The following is a 25,488-nucleotide window of genomic DNA, read 5'->3' on the forward strand; positions in this document are numbered from 1 at the left end:
GATTAACCTCCATGTTCCACCTCCAGCAGAGCGAGGATGGGGGAGGAAGAGGACTCCTTGTGCTTGTTCATGTCCCCAGCAAACAAACCAGAATGAAATGGCAGGGTGTTGGAGCTAAACCCAACCCTGTCAGTAATTACATTAAATATACATAAGCTAAACCATCTAATTAAAAGGCTGGGACTGTCAGAATGGATTTAGAAAAGCAAGACCGAACTATATGATGCCTGTAAGAGATGCACTTGGAATATAAAGACACAGAGGCAGAAAGGAAAAAAACGGAAACGGTAAGCAGAAGAAAGGTGACATGGCTATAGCAATATCAGACAAAATAGGCTTTAAGACAAGGAGCCTTATCAGAGATAAAAAGGAATATTTCATAATGATAAACAGGTCAATTCGTCAGGAAGACATAACCATAAACACATATTTCCAGCAACAGAACTTTAAAATGCAAAAAGTAATAACTGACAGAACTCAAAGGAGAAAAACATAAATCTACAGTCACAGATGGAGACTTCCAGAGCCTTCTCTCAATAACTACCAGAACAAGGAGACCATGCATCAGTAAGGATACACAGATCCGAACAACACTACCAACCACCTTGATCCAAATGACATGTGTAGAACACTGCACCCCAAAATAGCAGAAGACACATTCTTTTCAAATGTACATGAAATGGTCCCTAAGGTAGACTACCTGCTGGGTCATAAACCAAGTCTCAATCAATTTCAAAGGATTGAAAACCCACAGATTATATTCTCTGAGCACAAGAGAATTAAATTGGAAATCACTAAACAATGAGTTATCTGGAAAAGCCCTAAAATGTGGAGATCAATGCAATCAGATGGCTTCCTCACTCCCCACCCCACCCTCAGAGTAAACAGCGCAGACAACATCTGGCACAAAAGTCCCCTGGGAGAAAGCAGTTAGGCATCTGTCTCATGGCCAGGTCTAAGCCCACACTCCTAGGTAAAGGGAGTACCAGGCTGGGGTAGATGCCCTGGCTTCAACCTCAACAACCCAATTGGCAAATCATTTCAAGAGATGCTGGGGTGGCCAGGCACAGTGGCTCATGCCTGTAATCTCAGCACTTTGGGAGTCGGTCGAGCAGACAAAATCACCTGAGGTCAGGGGTTTGAGACCAGCCTGGCCAATGTGGCAAAACACTGTCTCTACTAAAATTACAGAAATTAGCCAGACATATTGGCATGCGCCTGTAATCCCAGCTACTCGGGAGGCTGAGGCAGGAGAATGGCTTGAACCTGGGAGGCGGAGGTTGCAGTGAGCCAAGATTGTACCATTGCACTCCAGCCTTGGCAACAGAGTAAGACTCTGTCTCAAAAAAAAGAAAAAAGAGAGATGGTGGGGGTCTGTGTACTGTGTTGGAGAGACCAGATCTTACCAAAGAGGAAACCATACCCCATAATACAGCCCACCTGCCCTGCCTCACTCAGAATGAGCCAGAATGAGGCCAACAGCCCATCAGTTCACCTTACTCAGGGGTCACTCTGGGCAGGGCCAGAGAAGGAGTAAATAAAGTAAAGCACAGTGGTCACGAATATGCGCTTTGGAGTAGAACAATCCTGAGTTCAAACCCACCACTGACCATCACTGGTGTGTGGAACCCTGAGATGGCCCCAGGATTACTGTCCCCTGTGTCCGCACCCTGGAGGATCCTTTCCTATTTCATGTAAGTGGGACTGTTAGTGCTGACTGTTTGGTAAAGGAAGAGGCGAAGGGATTTTGCAGATATAATTAGGGTCCAAAATCAGCTGACTGAGCGGGCCTGACCTAATCAGGTAAAGCCTTAAAAGACGCCTGTGGGGGATAAAGCAGGGAGAAGAGTACAAGCACACTTCTAGGCCCTTCCTAAAGGAAGAGATTCAGAGCAAGTGATTCACCTGCTAGCCATGATGTGGCTATGTTGTGGGAGGACCACACCCCTAAGACTCAAGGGCACCTCTAGGAAGTGAGGGTGATAACCAGCCAATACCCTGAAAAAAATGGTGACCCCGGCTCCATAACACATGGAACTAAATTCTGCCAACAACCCCATGCAGATCCCTCCCATGCCCCCACTCCCCCTCCCTCCAAGCATCAGATGAGATCACAGCCAGGGTCAACACCCTGATGGCAGCCTCATGAGACCTTGAGCAGAAAACCCAGTTACACTGCACCCAGACTTCTGGCGTTATTTTAAGCCACTAAATGTGTGGTAACTTGTTCGGCAGCAACAGATAACTAATATGCCATCTCTGTGTGATCCCAGGCAAGTGACCTCACCCTCTCTGGGCCTCAGTTTCCTCATCTGCAAAACTGCAAGGCTATAAACGACACAGGATGTGTAACAGCCTCACCCAGAAAGTGGGGAGCAGTATGTTCTGTGCCCTTTCAGCTTCATGGAGGGATTTCACAGCAGGGCAATGGAAGGTGGCGTTTTGTGTTTTTGAGACACGAATCTGTTTTTTCAATCTTCGGATGGGTTGTTTGGAGAAGAGAGTGAACAGCATCTTCTAGCTCCAACTTACAGCCATCCCAGTTACTCCCAACTGCCTTCAGAGTGCAGAGACCAATGTCCAGGGCAAGGGACCACTTGGTCAAAATAAATTCAGTTACTTATTTCAAGTCCCAGGAAGGATCTCAGGCAGTGTGCTCAAGATGAGATGCTATAACTGTCCCTGTGCAAAAAGTAGGGAAATACTAAGATTCTAAAACAGAATGCTTAAAAATAACCTCTACTAATTACTGGGGCCTACTCAGGTGCCAGGCAATGAGCCAAGTGTTTCAATATATTTTATAGATGAGGAAATCAAGGTTCAGAGAGGGAAAGTTTCCTGCCCAGGGTCACACAGCTGCTGAGGGGCAGAGATAAGATTCAGACCCAGACAATCTGGCTAGGCCCCTGGCACTTGAGCACAATACAACACAGTAAAAAATTCTCCTGTGCCAAATCCTCCAGCTCACACATACCCACATGGTCAAAAGACACCAGGCCATCTTAGTCCCCAGAAGTCTGCACAAAAATGCTTAGCAGTTACATAATTCAAAACAATCACATCACGTAACAAAACATAGGCACGTATAGAAGCAATTTTTTCATTCAAAAATTATTTAATGAGCATCTACTATGTGGCAGGCATTGTTGTTGGTGCTGGAGATCAAAATCTCTATCCTCTTGGCATGCCCATGACATGACACGCTGGTGAGGGAGGCAGACGATAAGCAATAAATAAGTAAAATGTCTAGTGTGTTAGCTAGCAGGAAAAAAGCAATGCAAGAAAAGGAAGAAATGGTGAGGTGGGGATGTGCGGTGTCAGAAAAGTCCCAGCCAAGAACAGGATTTTCAGCAAAGGCCTGAAGGAGGGGGAGGGTCGAGCCACAGGGACACTGCGGGGTGGAGGGGAGCACATTCCAGATAGCACAGGTGCGAGGGCCCTGAGGCAGGTGCATGCTTGGTGCATTTGAGAAAAGGCAAATGCGCTTGGAGGAAGTGGATGTGGGGGTAAGAGCTACCCAGAAGATTCTGGGATCGGATAGTGGAGATGACTGCGCAACTTGGTGAATATACTCACAACCACTGAACCGTACACTTTGAAAGGGTGAGGTTTATGATGTGTGAATCATATCTCAGTTTTTGAAACTGTATGGGGGAAAAAGGAGTAATGAAAGAAGAGCTGGGAGAGCCAAGAGAGGCAGGTCTTGTGTGACATTCCAGGCCAGACTAAGGGCTGCTTTTACTCTGAGTGAGATGTAACTGATTAGGGTCTCACTGGATCCCTCTGACTGCGTAAGGAGAACAGAATGTGGGAGGCCAGGGAGAGATCAAAACAGTCAACCGCAATGGTCCTGGCCATTCCCAGCTGCGTGTCCTCAGGTACGCCACTTCCCCTCTCTGCAGCTGTTTTCCTCACCCAAGAAGTGGGCCTGAAAAATCCCTCCCCCACAGGGCAGAGGTGAGAGCTAACAGATGATGAAGTGCTGTTATGATGCCTATGCCCGGAGGGTGGAGTACCGATCCCGCCAAACAGTTTTTAATTATGCAAATGAGTTTCCTGAACAGAAAACAAGGGGCACCTTCCTCTGTCTCAGGAAGCAGAGGTTCATCTCACATCAACAGCCCTCCCAGCCTAGAGGCAGCTGCCTTCACATCTCATCCACATTCTGGCCACAGATGGGAGCCCAAACTCCTCTCTGGGTGTGGTTGGCTGCACTGGCCTCCTCCAGGAAGCCTGCCCTGGTTACTTGGTGACACAGTAGCCACAGGAAAGCTGACATCCAAAGAGAGGACAGAACCAGTCGTAAGTCACAGAACAGCCTGGAAGCAGGCAGGGGATCTGCTGTGGGAGAGAAAGGTACACCCATTCCCCTCTGAGACCTTAGTAAGACCATTGTACAGTCTTGGTTTCCATGTCACCAAATGACCTATGCCATATCCAACTGAAAGCAGTCTGGTGGCTCCTCACACCACCAGGAATAAAACCCAAACTGCTCACCATGCAACTGAGGCCCATGCAACCTGGACCCTGTAACATGCCAATCTCATCTCCCCTACTCTTCCCTCCAGCCACCCTGGCCTCTTACTGTTCCTCAAACAAGCCTGGCACAGTCCTGCCTCAGGGCCTTTGCATCTGCTGCCCCTGCTGCCTAGAACACACTTTTCTCCACTCTTTCCACCAGGGACTCTTTCTCTTCCTTCAGGACTTGGTCAAATGTCATCTCCCTAGAAAAGCCTTCCTTGTCCATCCCATCTAAAGTAGATGCGACCATCCCTGTCACAAACATAACCTCATTTTATTTCCTTCTGTCTGCATCCACTCCCCAGCTGTGTGGACTTGAGCAAGTTACTCAACCTCTCCCAGCTTTAGTTTCCCCATCTGCAAAACTGACCTCAGGGAGTTGTTGCAAGGGCTCAAGAAGCATGTGACACAGTACCTGGAACACAGCAAGGCCTCAGTGGGTGTCCTTATTATGACAACTCTGGTACTTTTCTCAAGGGATTTCTTTTTGCGATGTCTGCAGATTCCCTGAGGGCAGAGACCTTGTCTTGTTCCAGCCACATGCCAGCACCTAGCACAGTGCCTGGCACACAGTGGGTGCTGAATAGCCATTTATTGAATGAATAAGTCGATTAGTGGATGAAAGCATCAACTGCCCACACCCCAACCCTGGCTTCACTCTTCCTGAGAGATGCTCCTTACAGAAGCCACCCACCTTCCCAGCAAGCGGGGAAGCACAAGACGCTGGGTCCTGACGGCCGATGGCCACCTGCCTGCACCAGCTTTCAGCGGCCCCAGTTCCACCAGCCTGAAATAGCCTCGCCTCCCCTGGCCCAGAATCAAGGGATCGTCTGTCAGTTCCACCCTGGGGAAGGAACCAGGCGGGTGTGTTTACAGATTGAGTGTCCAACCACAAGACAAAAGAAGAGCAGACAGACCCTTCTGGTCCTCAAGGAGCCAAGAAAATAAAAATAAGCTTAAAAATCCACACAGGGCTGGGAGGCTGGAGGGCTCCGCTTCTTCCTTGGGACTTCCTCCGGGAGGAGGGGTGAGCCCACACACCATCACTGCACTCGCTCCCTAGAGTAACCCTAGGAGGTCTGGGGTCATCCCCATTTTGCAGATGGGGAAACCGGGGCTCAGAGAGGCAAAGCAACATCCCCAAGGTCACACAGGGGAAGAGCCAGGAACTGAACCCAGGCCAGGTGGCTCGAGAGTCTGTGCTCTAAACCATGAACCGCAAGAGAGGGAGCCTCCCAGACACTCTGCTGGGTGAAAAGGGCAAACCGTATTATGCTACTTACGTAAACACATCTCACGTATTTCTACGCAGGCATGCTAATGCCCCTATACAGTCTGAGAGCAGAGGTGGTAGTCAAAGGAGCTTTTAGCCCAGTGGTTCTCAACTGGAGGCTATTCTTCATGCCCAACCACCTCTAATGGATACTTGGAATATCTGGAGACATCTGTGGTTGTCACAGCTGGGGAAGAGGGGTCCTACTGGCATCTGGTACGTAGAGGCCAAGGATGCTGCTAAGCATCATTACAATGCACAGGACAGCGCCCCCCACCCCTGCCCCCAGCAAAGAATGATCCAGCCTCGTATGTCGATAGTGCTGAAGGCTTAGAGACTAGTGGGATTTACTCCAGACCAACTGCTAGGGCCACAGATGACCCCTGTGAAGCCTCTTCAAGGGGGACTTCTGGCCAGGCACAGTGGCTCATGCCCATAATCCCAGCACTTTGGGAGGCCAAGGCGGGCAGAACACTTGAGGTCAGGAGTTCAATACCAGCCTGGCCAACATGGTGAAATCCTGTCTCTACTAAAAAATACAAAAATTAGCCGGGCGTGGTGGCACGTGCCTGTAGTCCCAGCTACTCGGGAGGATGAGGCAAGAGAACAGCTTGAACCCGGGAGGCAGAGGCTGAAGTGAGCCAAGATCACGCCACTGCACTCCAGTCTGGGCAACAGTACAAGACTCCATCTTAAAAAAAAAAAAAAAAAAAAAAAGAGGGATTTTTGATCCTGGCTAAAACACAAACCCCTGAAAAGGATGTGGGCCACCAAGCTCTCTTCCCAGGTCTCTGGGGATGGAACTCTAACAAACTGAGTGGCTACTGCCCTTAACTGGAGCTCACCTCCCCTCCGGGGATGCAACTCATGTCACCTGCAAAACAAGGAGATTCAGACCCAATGACCCACCTGGCTTCTGTTCAAGATCTCCGAAATGCAGGGCAGGAATCAGCTCTGATCTGGCCCCATGTCTGGGGAATGATGCTGTGGGACACAGCACACCGGTTTGAGGGGCAGCCCGCCCTGTCGCCCACCTCCCTCCAGTATTCCAGCCAGCACGCCTGCGTCTGCTGGAAAAAAAGAAAAGACGCCCCAAAAATCTGAGAGGTCAGGTTCTCCTGCAGCCAGGCATGACCTGCTTCAAACACTTAACTCTTGCAAAACCTTTAAGGGACAGTGGCTGTGAAGCAAATAGGATGTGGGTTTCTTTATCAAAGGGAGTGGCCCCAAGCCCAACAGGTCTTCAGCTCTCTGAACTGATAAAGGAGTATCTTTCTCTCCAAGAAGGGGGTGCCCTGAAGTCTCAAAAGCCAGAGACACCAACCCCATTCACCTCTTCTTAAAAGTGACAGTTAAATTGCTACCAGGGCAAACACCAGAATAAAAGTAGGTAGGCTTCCAGAAGGCTCGTCTGAAGAATGAGTCACAGAATCCCCATGGGGCTGTCCTTCTTATAAGGACAGGGACCTGTTGATGACTTCATTCTCGTGGCCCAGAACACTGCCCAGGATATACAGCAGATGCTCCGTACATACCTGCACACAGAGAAAAGCAGTCTCATATCTTCATGGTTTTACCTGTACAGAGCTCTCTGTCTGCCATACATTAAAAAAAAATGTCACCCATCTAAATCCTGCTGACACTCAGGTTTTTATCATCAAAAGATTTTCACTGACTTCCTGACGATGATGAGTCCAACACAAGGTGGCCTGTCCCAGGCTCTCTGGCATCTGAAAACTGAAATAAGGTGGACTTTTTGACTTAATTCTTGCCCACCTGGGCAGCCCGGAGGTCTCACAGGGCCGGTAACTTTGCTCATGAACACAGCCTCATGTTGGCACAATTTAGGATAGTGGTGAAGAATGTGGGCCAGGCAGCCTCATTACCTGGGTCCAACTGCCAGCTCTGTCAGGCTGTGTGACCCTGGGAAACTGACTCGGCCTCTCTGTGTCTCTGTTTCGTTTGTAAAACAGGAAGCATAAGAATACCTGCAACTTTTGAGTTAATGCATAAGGAATTATGAGCAGGGCTTGCAAGTATACAAATATTAGCAAATTGTTACCACTATTACTATTGCATTAATCTAAAAACCATGTTGAAAATACAATTCTTCCTGTGAGCTTCTTAAAAAATATATTCACATACATATGTATAATTTTATATGAAAAGGGTATTATAAACAGGATTTTACTTCCTTATCTTCCTGGTTGCCTTTCTCCCTAAGATACGTATCCTTCCATCCTTTTCTCCAACCTGCTGTCACCTTATACATACAACACACATGTGTATATTATGGTTACTGTTTATTTTCCAAAAGAACTGTGTTACATATACCTCTCAGCATCCTACTTTTCATATGAAGACCACGTGGAAATCCCCCCAAGTCACTGGGGAGATCCCTCTGCCTCAATGACTGTGGAATCAAAGACCTGCCCCCACCCCCACCACCCGTGGCATTTCTCCCTAGTGTGAGACTAGGAGTACAGAATCTTTTAAAACAGAAAAAAATAGTGACAACAAAAAACCACAGTTTGTTTGGCAAGCGGAGCTCCAATGAGAAGAAAAACTTTGGTCTCCTCCCTCCAAAAAGCGGAACCACAGAAAGCGTTCTGGGAGCTTTCTGCCCACAATCCCTGTTCCTCAGAGACCCCATCCCGGTCGGTTCCGGGCAGGCCCTCTATGTCTCTATAGCTCTCTGTCCTCAGCCACGGGGAGACCTTTGAGGAGCTGCTGACTGACTCCCACCCACAGGCCTCTGCCCACCCACCCAGGCCCTCTCTTCCCTTCTGACCACTCCCCAGCTGACACACCCATCATGGGAGTGACTGGCACCTGCCCCTGAGGTGCCTCCCCTTGGCAGGTGGGCCCAAGGCCTACTCAGCCTCTTCTAGAGGAGTGGGGGGGTCCTTTGAGCTCCAAAGAGCTGCATATCCCCCAAAATAACCGCACAGCATTCCAAACACCCAGTGCGCCTGGCACTGTTCTAACAGCTTTGACCTCAGGCTCATCCAAGCTTCACCACATCCTTGTGACGCAGATGCTACACTGTGCCCATTGGACAGATGGGGAAACTGAGACACAGAGCAAGTCAGTGATCAGCCCAAGGTCACCTACAGTCCCAGTGGGGGAAAGCCTGCATTTGAACACCAGCAGCCTGACTCCAGAGCTTCACTCAACCCTCATGCCATGAACAGCCCCGAAGCCCAGAGCAAGAACTCGGCAGCCTGCCATTTCTATCCGTCCACAGTTCTGCCCATTCAGTGGAGACAAGAACGGGAGTCACAGAGGGGTAATAACAGGAGGAAGCGCAGGCAGAGGTGAAACATCACACAGACCTGGGTTCAAATCCCTGTTCTGCCACCTTAATAAATCATGTGCCAAGCCCTTCTTGGATGAGCCAAAGGCAGTCTATGAAGTGGCTGGGCACATGAGTTCTGGGGCAGGCAGCGTAGGATCAAATCCTGGCAATGGTGTCCACCTAACCCAGGGCAGCTCACTTAGATTCACTTTGCCTCGGTTTCCTCACCTCTCAATGGGGATAAAAACAGCATCCCCTTCGTAGAGAAAATTAAATGAGCTGACACATGCAAAGTGCTTAGAATGGCAAGTGATGAATCAAAGCAGTTCCTGCACAGCAATGACTGTCATTGTTTTCATCATGACTAACGTTGCCCAAAGCACACGGGGAGTACCCCCACATAGCCAGGGCTTCGAAACGATTCGAGCCAAGGTTCTGAGTCAAAACCCCGGGCACTGTTTCCCCCAAGACTGATCCAGCATCTCTATGAAAGGGCTGTCCTTGCCGCTTCAAGATTCTTTAATAAACACACACAAAACACCAAACTCAGAGGACCCCCTGGAGATGAGGGAGGGAGTGCAACCCAGTTCCTGAAGGAGATGGGGAAAGATGGAGAGATTCTGGAGGAACCACAAAGCCCTCGGCCTGGAACCAAACAAAACCACTGGTTCCTGTGGCCGGAGTTTAGGGAGTCAAACGGAAACTCACCCAGAGCTCCCATCCTCCTCTCAGTGCTGACTTAACTCAGACCTCACTTCCTCCAGGAAGCCCTCCCTGATCACCTCTGCTCTCTGGATGCTGAGGTTCCATAACCCTAATTATCTGTACTATTTAATTTTCCTATAACAACAATAATAACAAATATTTATATACCCTACTGCCAGACACTGTTCTAAGTGCTTTACATCAATTTCTATAACTCATTTATCTTCTTTTAAAAACCTATAAAATAGGACCTATTACCATCCCTCTTTTTACAAATAAGGCTCAAACAGGTTAAGGTGTTTGCCCAAGGTCACAAGTCCAAGGACTTAACCTCAAGCAGTCTGGCTCCAGAGCCTTGTACTTGAATTGTTTTCTTAAAAACACCCATTTGGCCACCCTCCACTACACTGTCCTCTCCTTGAGGACAGAAGTCACACATGGCCCCTATCACGGGGGTTAGTTTCCACGGTTTCCATGGGCTGATGGGGCCTTCACACCAGGGACACACGGAGGCCAGGGTGGTCCTTTAAGGCCTGCCTCTAACCACATGGAAATAAAAGCAGGGAGGGATTACCGTGCATTCTTCCAAGCCAGGAGACAGCGGAGAAAATCCCTTAGCAAATATAAAGGCTGAGAAGAGAGAGTGGGAAGACAGAAGACAATCACAACCTGAGGCTGCCAGCCTTGTAGCCATGGAAAGCCTTGGTAATTAGCAGTTCCAGAAGCTCTAAGCCCCAGGTTAGTTTTGAAAACGAAAATGCCTTGGGATGTTTAGGGGCCATTCCTGAGGGGCCAAGATGAGAAAGGACTCCTGGTGGCTCACAAACAACGTATGGCTGGTCAGGTTACACAATCTGTCTGTTTCTGGCACCAGCTTGGGGACACACAGAAGGACAAGGCAGAAAGGAAGTCCGGATCCCCCCTCCTTGTTTCACAGGTGTGGAAACTGAGGTCAGGACAGGCAGCATGACTGGTCCAAGACACACATCCAAGTCAGAATCAATTCATCTCGGAACTAACACATCAGATACAAAAAGAAAAATGTGATAAAGTCAGCAAAGATAAAGTGTCAAAGAGATAATGTGAAAGCAGAGAAATCTTTTTTTTTCCTGTTTCTTGAATAATAAGAACGGTTGGCTCCAATCAATTTCCATTATTCCAGCTTCCTCCGACTCTACACGTGGACGATTTAAAACCACAGTTAACTCAAACACAATCTAGATCTGTTCTAAAATGAAACAAACCATCTAGGGCAGGGGCGTGGGAGGGGGAGGTATATTTTCTTTCCCATTAATATAAAAATTGGTTTGTATTTCCTGTTCCTCTTCCAAGCAGAGGAGCAGGGAGTGGCTCAGAAGGAGAAGTCAGGAGTTCCCTAGAATTTGACATTGCTCATAGACACCAGGGTTATCTACACGTTTAATTCAGAAACTGCCAGCTTCTAACTGAACAAATTCTTCACCCCGCCCCACCCCCCGAAACTATGAGAGAAGAAGGGATGGAAAAGAAAGCCCATCTTGCCTTATTCTTACAGCCCTTTCTAGAAGCGTCCTTCGGCCAAATGGTTTTCAATGCTTCTGCACAACCCCCTCTCCCACAACCCCCTTCCCCCAGTACATCTCCTTTCACAGGCAGAAGGGCTCTAGTCTAGGGCTCTCTTCTCCCTGAGTTGGAACTCTGATCTCACACAGCCTCCGCTGCACCCCTAAGCCATGGGGAGCCCCAGAGGACTCCAGAGTCTCCCTCTTTCTCCCAAAGACTGGAAGCTACAGAGCCGGGCTCTAGGGTCTTTGAAAGAGCCACCCCCACACCAGCCCTTCCTGAACCAGGATTAAAAGACTTCCTAGAGCAGAGAAGGGGAGTAAATGAGGCCCCAGCAGGAGGCACGGAGATTAAAGCCTTTATAGTCTCCTAACTTCCATCCAAGGCTCTGCCCTGTCCCACCCCCTCCACCCCCTAGCCACTTTTCTCACTTCCTAGGAGAGTAGGGAAGTGGCCCCTTCCTCCCTCTCACAGAAAAAAAAGCAAAAGCAAAATGCAGCATAGAATAGGGGTTTAAAACACTAGCTGGGATCGTCCTAGTTCAAAGCCCAGTACTACCACTTAATCAGCTGTGCGATCCCCGGCAAGCTACTCGGCCTCTCTGGAGCTAAACTTTCCCAATCCTAAAAACGGAAGGAGGCAGGGCCCAGTAGCTCACGCCTGTAATCCCAGCACTTTGGGGGCCGAGGTCGGCGGATCACTTGAGGCCAGGCGTCCGACACCAGCATGGCCAACATGGTGAAACCCCCTCTCTGCTAAAAATACAAAAATTAGCCGGCCGTGGTAGCTGGCGCGTGCCTGTAATCCCAGCTACTCCGGAGGCTGAGGCACGAGAATTGCTTGAACCTGGGAGGAGGAGGTTGCAGTGAACCGAGATTGCGCCACTGCACTCCGGCCTGGGGGACTGAGGGAGACTCCGTCTCAAAAAAAATTTTTTTTAATTAAAAATAGGGGAAATATTCGTCCCTACTTCATAGGACGCCTGTGAAGGTTAAACCTGCTAATTAATGACACATTTAAGGTGCCTGGCAAATAGTAAGTGCTCGGTTGTTATTTTACAAAGTCTGAGGTCGTGGTTTTGCACTTGGAGGTGGGGAGTTGGGGGGCGGATGCAGTTAGGGAGCCTGGACTGCCGAGTCGTGAGTTCGAAACTCACTCTCCCCGAACTCCAGCAAAAACCTGTGCATGGTGGGTTCTACTCTGGGGTTCTGTCAATCCCCGTCCCTCCTCTGAACTTCAGGTTTTATCCTACTCCACCAACGCACAGGGACGCTGGGCTCTGGGGCTCCTACGGTCTGTCCTAGACGAGTGGTGCACCGGGCGCGAAGTTATTCCTGGGAAAAAGACGCAGGAGCGCGAGCTCCCGGCGCCGGGGTCCCCAAGCCCCTGCATCGCGGATGTAACTAATTTTAAAACTATTTGAAAGGCGAGGAGGGGAAAGAAAAGACAAAAGGGCAGCGCGCGCCGCGGGGAAGTGGAGTGCGGGAGAGCCCCGGTCGGAGCAGGACCGTGCGCCGCCCAGGGAAGGAGGCGACGGGACAGCTCTGGAGGAGCTTGGATCCCCCTCGCTTTCCGCGCGCCCCGCGAGGCGCCCCCAGGCGACTCTCTCCACCCACGGGGACCACGGCCACAGGTTGTGGGGAACGCAGCGGGACGAGCGGCTGGAGGGAAAGCTGTCCCCGCGCTCCCGGGCGATACTAACCGACTGCAAGAAGCGCAAGGTGCCCACGTAGTCCCTCTCGGTGCCCAAGATCTCGTTGAGGACGCAGAGGCGGAGGCGCAGCTGGCGCTCCGACTCCCGGGCGGCAGAGCACGGGCCGGGGCCGAAGCTGGGCGCCGCGGCGCCAGGGGTCCGGGGGTCCGGATGGGCGCAGTCCCCGGCCCCGTCGCCGCCGGGCTCGCTGCCGCTGGGCGCCTCCATTCTCGCGCGGCCGCGCGGCGCCGGCTCCTTTCCCCGCGCGGAGGTCGCGCCGAGCGGCAACTCAGGCGTCCAGGCGCCCCATCCCGGACGGGGCGCGCCGGCGGGCCGGGCTCAGCGGCGGGCCGGGCTCCCGAAGAGGCGGGCGGGACTGGGGGCCGGGCGGCTGGGCCGGGGGCGGAGGCTGCGCGCGGGGGCCGGGCGAGGGGCGGGAGGAGGCGGCCCTCGGGGCTCCCAGACAGCGGGCCCCCCGCCCCCGCGCCAGGGAGCGTCTGCCAAGTGCCACGCCGCGCTCGGCCGCAGAGGCGCTCTGCGCGTGCACGGGGCCCCTGGGGACGCGGCGCAGCGCTTGGCGCCTCCGTCGCAAGCTCGGGAGTCGGGCGGGAACCTCCGGAAGGGCCCCGCGGAGCCGGGAGTCCCAGGCCGCGCGCACGCCGAGCCAAGCTCACCAACTCCGCACCCGGACGCGTGGCGCCCCCCAGCCCGCCGCCACCGCGGGCTACGCCACTCCCACACGGCACACGCGACACCCGCCGCGCGCAGGCTCCCGCTTGCAGGTCCGGCCGCCGCTCGGAGTAAACACCGGGCTGGGCAAGCTCGCGGCGGAGCCGCTCGGGGGCAAGCCAGCCCCGCCACGCGCGCCCCCGCGGCCCCGGGAAGAGAGGGGCGGCCGCTGCCTGGGCAGTGAAGGCCCTTCCCGGGAGCGCCGGGCCCTCGCGGTGCCCTCGGCGCTGCCACGACCTTGGGAAGGAATATGCGTGGCGCGCGCTCGCTCTCACTTTTCTCTTTTCCGTTCCCTTTCCCATCTCTTTCCCTCCTTCCTTTTCTTTCTGAACTTCTTTGCCCCCGACCCTGCCCTTTCCACCTTTCCCAGAAGAAATTATTACCTGCTCTCGAGTTATTGATCAAGTGGCAGGTACCCTGCCTGCTCCCACTTCCATCCACCCACCCTCTGGGATAAGGCCTTGGGAAACCCAGCTTCTTGTCAGGTTGCTCTGGGTGATGTGGATCATCATCAAACCGCTTGGCAAATGTCCTCACCCGCCTTATCGGGAGGTATGGAGAAGGGAGGAAGCTCTGGGGCCTAGAGTCAGCTGCTCAGGTTCAAATCCTAGCTCCCCACTTGCTGGCCGGGTGGCCTTAGGCTGGTTTCCTTGCCTCAAGATTCTCGGTGTTTTCATCAGTATAATGGGAATGATCATGGTACCTAGCTCCAAAGTCCTTCCTGGGGTTCCATGGGAAGTACTTAGCACACGCCCAACACCTGGAAAGTTCTCTGTAAATGTTTGTTCTTAATATTATTGCGTGTGTGAACGGCCCTCTAGGCCTGGCCCCGCTCTCGAATGGCCCATACAATTCCTAATCAACCTTCCGGAGCAGAGATTGTATTGTCTCTGCAGGAAGTGATTCACATAGTATCTGCTTCTATAGTCATTTTATGGACAGAAACATTATTGCTTATTTATCACTGTTCCAAAAGCCTAGGATATTGGCCTCTCAATACTCTAAGTGCCTAAGGACACAGGGAGAGAATGAGGTGGCTTCTGCCCTCTCTGACTTCTTTCTTTGGGATCATGGGCAAGGTAGCATTTGATCTGGGCCTTGGGCTGAGTGAAGTTCCCCTGGGCAAGGAGTAAAGGACATGAGGTAGGTGAGCCTGTCACACTTGGGTAGTGGAGTCATTTGTCTCCAAAGGTAGCTGGTTTTTTATTTATATTTTTATTCCTAATAAAGGCCTCTGGAGTAGCTCTGCTTTGTGACCTTAAACTGGTCACAGTACCTCTCTCAGCCTCTGTTTCCTCATCTTTAAATTAATTGTGTCTACCACGAGGGGAGAACATAGTGGGAACATAATGGACCATGGAATGAAGCGGGCTTGCATTTGTATCCCGGTCCAAATCCAACTGGCAGGGTAACCTTGGCCAAGACACGTCATTTCAGTTGTCTAATCTGTAAAAGAGGAGTCTTTGTGAGAGCAAAATCTATGCAATACAGACTTTCTCAACCTTAGGACTATTGACATTTGGAGTCAGATAACTCTTTGTTGGGGGAGACGCGTGTCCTGTGCATTTCGGGACGTTTAGCAGCATCCCTGCCCACTAGATGCCAGTACCTCTCCCTCCCCAATCTGAGAACGGAAAATGTCTCCAGGCTGGACACAGTGGCTCAGGCCTCTAATCCCAGCATTTTAGGAGGCCCAAGTGGGAGGATTGTTTGATCCCAGAAGTTCAAGACCAGCCTGGGCAACATAGCAAGACCCTGTCTCTACAGAAATTTTTTTAAAATTAGCTGGGCATGGTGGCGCACACCTGTAGTACCAGCTACTGGGGTGGCTGAGGTGGGAAGCTTGCTTGAGCCCAGGAGGTGGGGGCTGCAAGTGAGCTCTGATCGCACCACTGCACTCCAACCTGGACAACAGAATAACGCTTGCCTCAAAAATGAACAAACAGAAACAATGTCTCCAGACATTGCCAGATATCCCTGGGGACAGAATTGCCCCTTGTTGAGAACCATTCATGTGAAGTACCTGACACAGATAGCTGGCACACAGTAGGTGCTCAACAAATGTTAGTTCCCTTCTCAGCCCATGACCAAGGAAGGTTAGCCTCAAGTTCACACACAAATCCCACACTTCACCCAAGAATTGGCCCACACTGCCAAAAAACATTTCCACATTGTGGATCGGTCCCATCCCTGGCCCACCCCAATGTTTTATACTTCATTGCTTCCTCAGATTCTACTGGGATCTTTTTCCCCTTCCATCGCCATCCCCAGTGGTGATTATGACACTAAAAGATGATAGAGCTTTTAGTAACATACTGAGCTTTCTGTGCCTTGCTTTCTTCATCTGTGAACTAAGAATAATACCAGTACCTACATCATAAAGTCATTGCAAGTTTCCTGAGTGCATACGTGGAGAGTGCGTACAGCACACAGTAAGTGCTCAATAAGTAAAGTCTTTTACAATGTGTGGATTGAGTGCTGAACCTAATAGGATGCATTTGGCTGCAAGGAGAAGAAAACTGGGCTATTGATGGCTTAAAGCATAAGGACATTATTTATTTAGCAAGAGGTCCAGAGGCAATTGGTTCCTGAGGCTGGTGTAGGACTTCATGATGCTGTCAAGGATCATGGCATCTTTGACCCTCCTATCCTCAGCATGGTAGCTTTTTCTCCCAAGTTTTAGGGCCTCAAAGGCACAAAGTGGCTGCTGAAACAGCAACATTGCCTCCTCACACACCTCCAGTGCAGGAAAGACAAGTATGAAGAAGACTCTTGTCTCCTCTGTGCTTCTCTCTTTTGGGGAATAAACTTAAGCTCCCAGCAGGTCAACACTGAAACCATTGGTCACCCTTGAGAAGTCCCTGACCAAGGGCATAGATTGTCACCATCAACTTAGAAAAGACCTGCTTCGTCCCGTGGCACAAGGCTGCCCGGACAACTTGGGGATCTGTTGTCGAGAGAAGAGGAGCTAGCACAGGTGGGCATCTGAAAGTGTCGGCCACAAGCATCTGCTACACACTGGGCATTGGGCAAGGTCCTGAGATTGCAGCACTGAGCACCCCAACAATTTAGGCCCTTGTGGTGCCAGCATTATTCCAGCAAGGGGGGATGGCATTATTCCAGCAAGGGGGACAGCATTATTTCAGCAAGGGGGATGGACGATGATAAAGGCAACAAGTTCCACCCCTCATTCATTCAACAAGTATATACTGAGGGCCTCCTATGCTCTAGGCAGGGCTACAGCAGTGAACAGAACAGATAAGGTCCCTGGCCTCCTGGTGTGTCCAGTCAAGAGCGGGGAGAAAAGGACAATGAATAAACAAGATCCTTTCAGCTTCTTTAAGGCCTGCAAGGGATGGGCCTGGGGAAGCAGCATTGGTTGGTGGCACCTCCAGGACTCTGCCTCAGGTCACTACCCCGGTGTCAGGATTCAGCCAGGGGCCTCAGCCTTGGCGGGATCAGTGGGGACTCCCTCTCTTCAAAACCTGGCTGGCTCCCAGCTAATCCTGGCACAGACAACTCCCTGAACCAAACATGACTAAGCAGTCAGGCTGGAGAGGATCTCTTCCTATCCCCATTTCAACTTTGACCTCTGCTCCCTTCTTCCCCATCATCCGTCCAGGATATCTAGTGGGGAGCCCGTCTGTCCCACGTATATGCCAGGGCAGGGCCTAAAGCAGCTGGTAGCTGGGTAACGTTCTCAGAAAGAACAGGGAGGAAGAAGAAAAAAAAAAACTTGCAGTTCAGGGGGAAGAAAAAAACAGTGATGATAATGATAGGGAAATTCTCTTTTGCAGGGACAATTTTAGAGTTTCCGTTGCCATGTACTTCGCAAATAGTGGGAAATACCATTTCGTTTCTGTTGCATAAGTTTCACAGTTGCGGGGGAGAAGATTCTGCTGCTTGGAAACATCAGAGTTTCTTATTCCCTGACAAGCCCCTGTCAGCTTCTGCAGGCTGAGGATTTGAAGGCCCCTTCCCAAGCTCTGTTTAAAAGGAAAACTAATTAAGATAAAGCAAGGAAAAACAACAAGTGATTTTTTCCCCGTCCCAAGTTGAATGAGCCAGTTGAGAAGTGAGTTACTGCACCGTCCGGGGGTGCCATCATTTCCCAAATGCAAATGAGTTCTCAAAAGTCAGACCAGCAGCCCAGAGCCGGGCTGTTCCTCATTCTGAGAACCAAGAGCAGCTGTCTGAGAAGAAGAGGGAGGCCTCTCCACCCTTGGAATTAGAGCAACTGGACAACCCAAACCAACGCTGGACACACAGCCCAGGGTTCCCTTCTTCCGACCAAAATATAATTGTCTTCCTAATAGTGGAGCTACCCCCAGCTGCCCAAGTCAAAACGTCTCCAAGGGAAGCCTTGCTGCTGGAAACACATTCTCCAGAGGGCTCTGGTTCAAGGTCTGATTCAAGCATAATAGGTATCAGATTAAGTCAGGGCTCCACAGCTTTGCCAAATCATACTTGTGCCAGGAGGCATTGGAGATGCTGCTTTGAGGAAGCAGAGAGGAAAACATCTAGGACCCTCAGTTCCAATCCCACTCTGCCACCAACATGCAGGACTTCTTCTCCAGCCTTTGGATATTGCTGTAGCACCAGAGACCAGCTTCTCGGCTTCAAATCCCAGTCCTGTTGCTTCCTAGTTGTGTCACTTTGTGAAGTGACTTAACCTCTCTAGGCTTCAATATTTGTGTCTGTAAAATGGGGTCAGTAAGAGCTTCTACCTCACAGAGTTGTTGTGCAGATTAAAATATTTAATAGATCCGAAGTGCATGGTATGCTGTCTGATCCTTGGATGGGTGTTTGCTATTGTAAGTGGATGAAGCCATGATGCCTGGAGCTATGGCAGCCATCTTGAGACCCTGAGAGAGGACACTTCTGACTAACTGAAGGTGCAGAATGACAAATGGAAAGAATCTGGATCTTTGATGTCATTGAGATCCTGAATTAACCAACCACGGAACCACTCTTCCTCTAGACTTCTTGTATTAAAAGATAATAAAATGTATCACATACCATTTTGGACCATATGATCACCCTATCTTTTCTTTCTTTTTCTTTTTTTTGAGTTGGAATTCCAGGCTGGAATGCAATGCCACGATCTCAGCTCACTGCAACCTCTGCCTCCTGGGTTCAAGTGATTCTCCTGCCTCAGCCTCCCAAGTAGCTGGGATTACAGGCGCCTGCCACCACGCCCAGCTAATTTTTGTGTTTTTAGTAGAGACCACATTTCACCATGTTGGCCAGGCTGGTCTCAAACTCCTGATCTCAGATGATCCACCCGCCTTGGCCTGCCAAAGTTCTGGGATTACAGGCATGAGCACCGCGCCGGGCCTGGTCGACCCAGCCTTTCAAATAAGCATTGACCTGACTTCTTGCTACTTTTAAAATGCAAATGCCTCAGAAGGGTACTGGGCTTCACCCTGTTGCTTTCCTAATGGAGGAGAGACTTAAGGTTTATAACCTGAAGGCTGGATTGGGAGTAAAACTTGAGAAAAGCATTCAGAAAGAGATTGGTACATAGAAGGTAAATTCTGCAGTTTCGTCAAGGCCGGAGATCGACCTGGATGAAATATCTTGAAATTTTGCAGCCAGGAATGCCAGATGGTTTCAACAGACATACTGGACACACATTTATATGTCTGGGTTATTTTTTTTCCCCCAGAACTGAAGGCTCGAAAATAAAGCTGCCCAGTCCAAATCCAGACACCTGGCAACCCCAGTGGTAACTTTTACTGAAAGCTGTCGGTTTCCTCTGTAGCCGGCAGAAACACAAACAGCCACACCCTCTCCAAATGCCATTTAAGCCGCTCCCTGCCTTCCAAATTTCCAGGGCAAATTCCATTCCTGGAGGCTTTGTTGAGAAGGGGGAAAGCTTGGGCTTTTTTTTTTTTTTTGAGACGGGGTCTCACTCTGTCACCCAGGCTACAGTGCAGTGGTGCAATCACAGCTCACTGCAGCCTCAGTCTTCCAAGCTCAAACACTCCTCCCATCTCCGCCTCCCAAGTAGCTGGGACCCCAAGAATACGCCACCATAACTGATTAATTTTATTTTTATTTTTTTTGTAGAAATGGGGATCCCATTATGTTGACCAGGCTGGTCTTGAACTCCTGGCCTCAAGCAGTCCTCCCACCTCGGCCTCCCAAAGTGCTGGGATTACAGGTGTGAGGCACCACACCCATTTTTTGAGTGCTCACTCTGTGACAAGCACTGTTGGATTATAGGCACCTGCCACCACACCCGGATAATTTTTGTCTTTTTCGTAGAGATGGGGTTTCACCATGTTGGCCAGGCTGGTCTCGAACTCCTGACCTTAGGTGATCCACCAGCCTTGCCCTCCCAAAGTGCTGGGATTACAGGCGTGAGCCACTGCCTGGCCCTGAGATGGAAATTTTATACATCACTTCTGCTCCCACCCTACTGGCCCGATCTTGCCACCCAGATGGCTCTGTGATTCTTTGCCAAGTCATGCCAAGCCACCGCCCACATGTTGCAGGTGGGCTGTGGGAATCTTGTTTCCTTGTGCTGAAACAGCACCAGGCACATGTAAATAAATAATCGTTGAATGAATCAATATCTCCAGTATGTTTTGGACTCCAGGTTGAGAGAAACCTCACCGTGAATGCCTGGGACTGTTCTAGGTACTGGGACTAGAATAGTGAACAAAGAAAAACTCTGTGTCCTCCTGTTGCTTATGTTCTAGGGACAGAAGAGACAATAAATAAAGACCCCCAATAAGTTGAAAACAGAGTCTGCCAGATTGTGGTAAGAGTTACGGAGAAAATCAAAATGGGTTAAACAATAGGGAGCACTGGGGCCAGCACATGCCTGGAGCAGGTGAAGGCCTCCCTGAGAAGATGACATTTTAGCAAAGAACTGAAAGAAGTGAGGGAGTGGGCCCCACCTATGTTCCAGGCAGCAGGAACAGCAAGTGCAAAGGCTTGGAGGTAGGAGTGTGTCCACTTGTTCAAGGAACAGCAAGGGGGTAGGGTAGTTGAGATGCGGTTAGAAAGGAGAGGAAAACCAGATGTATGAGCCATATAGTTGACCATAGAACTTTGGCTTCTTCTTTGAATGAAGTGGGAGCCATGGAAGGTTCTAAACAGAGAAGAGCTATGACCTAACTTAGGTTCTAATAGGATCCCTCTGACAGCTCTATGGGAAGTAAACGAACCGGGGGGTGAGGTCAGAAGCAGTAAGACCTATGAGGAGGATACTGCACTAGTCCAGGCAAGAGACATTGATGACTTGGGCCAGGGTGATACCAGAGGAGATGGAGAGAAACAGTTGATTCTGGATATGCTGTAAAGATGGAGCCAGCAGGATTCGCAGATGAACTAGGGGTGAAATAGAGAGTTAAACATGACTACTCTATTAGTGGCTCACACCTATAATCTACGATTTTTGGAGTTGGCATTAACCACGATGGGAAAGATGGCGGGGTTGGTGGGGCTGCTTTGGTGGAGAAGATGGAGCGTTTGGTTTTGGCCATGTTCAATGTCAAACTAAATACCCAGGTCAGATGTTGAGTGGGCAGTCACATCCACAATCCTGAGGTTCCAGGGAGAGGTCAGGCTGGAGATAGAAATGTAGCCATTGTCAGGATATAAGTGATAGTTAAAGCCTTGGGGTCGGGCGAGATCACCCAGGGAGGGTATGTGGATGAAGAACAGGACAAGGACAGAGCTCTGGGTCACACCAGCATTCAGAGTGGGGCAGCCAGTGAACGGAGGCTGGAACAGAGGTGAGGGACAGCCCAGTTCCAATTGTTCACAGGTGTTCCCTGACTCCTTTAAGACTAGACGTAGCAATGGACTCTCCTGTGATCTCATGTTCCCCTGTGAAATAGGCAGAGGGCAAAGTCTGGAGTGCAGCGGCATGACCATGGCTCTGTCATTTCCTCCAGAGCCCTGAGCCTCGGTTTCTTATTTTGTTAAATGAGGACATTAAGAACCCCACTCTGGCTGGGCTCAGTGGCTCACGCCTGTAATCCCAGCACTTTGGGAGGCCAAGGCGGGCAGATCACTTGAGGTCAGGAGTTCAAGACCAGCCTGGTCAACATGGTGAAACTCCATCTCTACTATAAATACAAAAATTAGTAGGTCGTGGTGGCACACGCTTGTAATTCCATGTATGATTCCATTTATACTCTGGAGGCTAAGGCAGGAGAATCGCTTGAACCCAGGAGGCGGAGCGAGAGCGCACCACTGCATTCTACCTGGGCGACAGAGTGAGACTCTGTCTCAAAAAATAAAAATAAATAAAAATAAACGAGAATCTCGCTCTGCCAGCTCTCTGAGGGACACAGCGACATAAAAAGACCTTACAGACCCAAAAATGCTAGAAAAAGTGAAAAGGAGTTCCTTCTCCTACCATCTAACCTTAATCTCTCAGAAATGTGAAACTGAAGCAGAGGAAAAAACTTACATAGATTCAGAGAAACCCAAAGAGAAGTAGTGGCCGATGAGATATCATCTCATACTGATCAGAATGACTGTTACTAAAAAGCCAAAAAAAATCACAGATGCTGTGAGGTTGTGAAGAAAAGGGAATGCGTGTACACTGCTGGTGAGAGCGTAAATTAGTTCAACCACTGTGGGAAGCAGTGTGGCGATTCCTCAAAGACCTAAAAACAGAACTGCCATTAGACCCAGCAATGCCATTACTGGGTACTACCCAAAGGAATATAAGTCATTCTACCATAAAGACGCATGCACATGCATGTTCATTGCAGCAGTGTTCACAATAGCAAGGACATGGAATCAACCTGAATGTCCATCAGTGGCATACTGGATAAAGACAATGTGGCACATATTTGCCATGAATACCATGAAGCCATAAAAAATAACAAGACCATGTCCTTGGCAGGAACATGAACGGAGCTGTAGGCCGTTATCCTTAGCAATCTAAAGCAGGAACAGAAAACCAAATACCTCATGTTCTCACTTATAAGTGGGAGCTAAATGATGAGAACACTTAGACACAAAGAGGGGAACGTCAGACACTAGGGCCTACTTGAAGGTGAAGATTGGGAGGAGGGAGAAGAGTAGAAAAATTAACTATTGGGTACTAGGCTTAGTATATGGGTGATAAAATTGTCTGCACAACAAACCCCTGTGACACAAGTTTACCTATATAACAAACCTGCAGAGGTACCGCTGAACTTAAAATAAAAGTTTAATGACAGAGAGAGAGAAAGAAATTTAAAAATTGAAAAAACAAAGAAAAGAGTGGTGGCAGAGAAAGAACTACTTACAACTCCATGCAATAACATGGATGAATTTTAGAAACATGATATTGAGCCAGCGAAGACAGATACAAAAAAGTATTATACATGATGTATGTATGATTCCATTTATACAGAGCTCAAAAGCAAGCAGTATTGAACTACAGTGCTCAGAGGATGCAGTGTGAATATAGCACTGGATGGTAAAGCTACAAAGAAAAGAAGTGAGGCAGCGGTTTCCTCTCCGGTTGGGAGGGGTCTGGGATTCAGATGAGCTGCACAAAAGCTTGAGCGGGGCTGGAAACGTTTTTTTTTTTTTTTTTTTGAGATGGAGTCTGGCTCTACCGCCCAAGCTGGAGTGCAGTGGCCGGATCTCAGCTCACTGCAAGCTCCGCCTCCCGGGTTTACGCCATTCTCCTGCCTCAGCCTCCCGAGTAGCTGAGACTACAGGTGCCCGCCACCTCGCCCGGCTAGTTTTTGTATTTTTAGTAGAGACGGGGTTTCACGGTGTTAGCCAGGATGGTCTCGATCTCCTGACCTCGTGATCCGCCCGTCTCGGCTCCCAAAGTGCTGGGATTAACAGGCTTGAGCCACCGCGCCTGGCTGGAAACGTTCTATTTCTTAACCCACATGGTGACTTCACAGGGATTCACTCTGTAATCATTTGTTTTTTACACTGATGTCTTACGCACTTTTCCCTATGTGTTCTCTGTTTCCCAATTTAAAGATGCATCAAAAACCTTAAAAATAAATATATATGGCTGGCGCAAGCAGCTAGTGGCGTCGGCTGGTTCCAGGCGATTCGAGCTCCAGCTAGGATGATCGAGGTTGTTTGCAACGACCGTCTGGGGAAGAAGGTCCGCGTTAAATGCAACACGGATGATACCATCGGGGACCTTAAGAAGCTGATTGCAGGCCGGGCGCGGTGGCTCAAGCCTGTAATCCCAGCACTTTGGGAGGCCGAGACGGGCGGATCATGAGGTCAGGAGATCGAGACCATCCTGGCTAACACTGTGAAACCCCGTCTCTACTAAAAATTACAAAAAACTAGCCGGGCGAGGTGGCGGGCGCCTGTAGTCCCAGCTACTCCGGAGGCTGAGGCAGGAGGATGGCGTAAACCCGGGAGGCGGAGCTTGCAGTGAGCTGAGATCCGGCCACTGCACTCCAGCCTGGGTGACAGCGCGAGACTCCGTCTAAAAAAAAAAAAAAAAAAAAAAAAAAAAAAAAAAGAAGCTGATTGCAGCCCAAACTGGCACCCGTTGGAACAAGATTGTCCTGAAGAAGTGGTACACGATTTTTAAGGACCACGTGTCTCTGGGGGACTATGAAATCCACAATGGGATGAACCTGGAGCTTTATTACCAATAGATGAGAATCCTCATCTTCCTGCTGCCCCGCTCTCTTCTCCCATCCTTATCCCCCACACTAGGATAGATGCTTGTTTGTAAAAACTCACCTTAATAAAGACTTAGATGTTGAAAAAAAATAAATAAATAAATAAATAAATAAATAAATATATATATATACACCTACATTCACAGCCTTTAACCAAGTTATTCCCATTCTGTTCATCTAAACTACAGAGAAGAATCACACATTCAAACTTTGATGCACAAAGTATGCATTGGAGCACCATTTATAATAGCCCTATATTTGAAAGAACCTAAATTCTCACAAGTAAGTAAATAGTTAAATATAGTATGTCCACAATTTGGAAAATTATTCAGTCATTGAAAAGTCTGATGTCAAAGAATATTTAATAGAATAGAAACAAATGCTCGTGATAGATAAATGGGGAGGAAAAGAGCAGAAAATAAATTATATGTGATAGTTAAACATGTACCTCCAATAAATAAATAAATTATATGCAGACTGGATCCCAGTATTGTCAACATGTATTACATATTCATAGGAAAATGACAGCAAGGGGCCAGGCACAGTGCCTCACGCCTGTAATCCCAGAACTTTGGGAGGTGGAGGCTGGCAGATCACTTGAAGTCGAGTTCAAAACCATCAACCATCCTGGCCAACATGGTGAAACCCCATCTCTATTAAAAATTAAAAAATTAGCTGGATGTGGTGGCAGGTGCCTGTAATCCCAGCTACTTGGGAGGCTGAGGCATGAGAATTGCTTGAAACCAGGAGGTGGAGGTTGCAGTGAGCCAAGATCGCGCCACGGCACTCCAGCATGAGTGACAGAGCAAGACTCTGTCTCAAAAAAAAAAAAAAAAAAGATAGCAAGGAAATATATTTTAAAATAACAAGAGTAGTTACATCTGGGGAGTGGAATTATGAGTGTTTGTTTTCTTTATACTTTTTTCACATTTCCCCCATTTTCTGCCATGGATGTATATGGCTTTAATTCCTTACTACACTGCTTTTCCCCCTCTTTTGATTTGAACCCCAGATGCACAGAATCAGTTGATCACACCCCTTGGGCCATTTGACCATCAACTGCATTAGACTATGGCCTAGGTTTTGTTTTATTTTCACTTCT

General features: G+C 49.4%; 2 protein-coding genes across 2 annotated transcripts in view; one reads left to right on the plus strand and one right to left on the minus strand.

The window, feature by feature from the left end:
* The window catches only part of PREX1 (phosphatidylinositol-3,4,5-trisphosphate dependent Rac exchange factor 1), a 207,831-nt gene extending 194,421 nt beyond the window's left edge, over nt 1–13,410 (minus strand). Inside the window, exon 1 of the mRNA XM_010383869.2 lies at nt 13,042–13,410. Coding sequence (XP_010382171.1) covers nt 13,042–13,260 — 219 coding nt within the window. The 5' untranslated portion in view covers nt 13,261–13,410. The remainder of the gene's footprint in view (nt 1–13,041) is intronic.
* A 10,347-nt stretch (nt 13,411–23,757) lies between these two features.
* On the plus strand, nt 23,758–24,477 carry LOC115892812 (ubiquitin-like protein 5). The gene is made up of 2 exons (XM_030915222.1): nt 23,758–23,906; nt 24,235–24,477. The coding sequence occupies exons 1-2, from the start codon at nt 23,810–23,812 to the stop codon at nt 24,357–24,359; spliced, it is 222 nt and encodes a 73-aa protein (XP_030771082.1). The 5' UTR covers nt 23,758–23,809; the 3' UTR covers nt 24,360–24,477.
* Nucleotides 24,478–25,488: the final 1,011 nt, after the last annotated feature.

The sequence above is a fragment of the Rhinopithecus roxellana genome, chromosome 13 (assembly GCF_007565055.1).
Source record: "Rhinopithecus roxellana isolate Shanxi Qingling chromosome 13, ASM756505v1, whole genome shotgun sequence".
Lineage (NCBI taxonomy): Eukaryota > Metazoa > Chordata > Mammalia > Primates > Cercopithecidae > Rhinopithecus > Rhinopithecus roxellana.

Coding starts and splice junctions, on each gene's coding strand:
- LOC115892812 (XM_030915222.1), top strand. CDS start 23,810: ATGATCGAGGTTGTTTGCAACGACCGTCTGGGGAAGAAGGTCCGCGTT. Junction 23,907..24,234: donor CCTTAAGAAGCTGATTGCAG/GCCGGGCGCGGT, acceptor AGCTGATTGCAG/CCCAAACTGGCACCCGTTGG.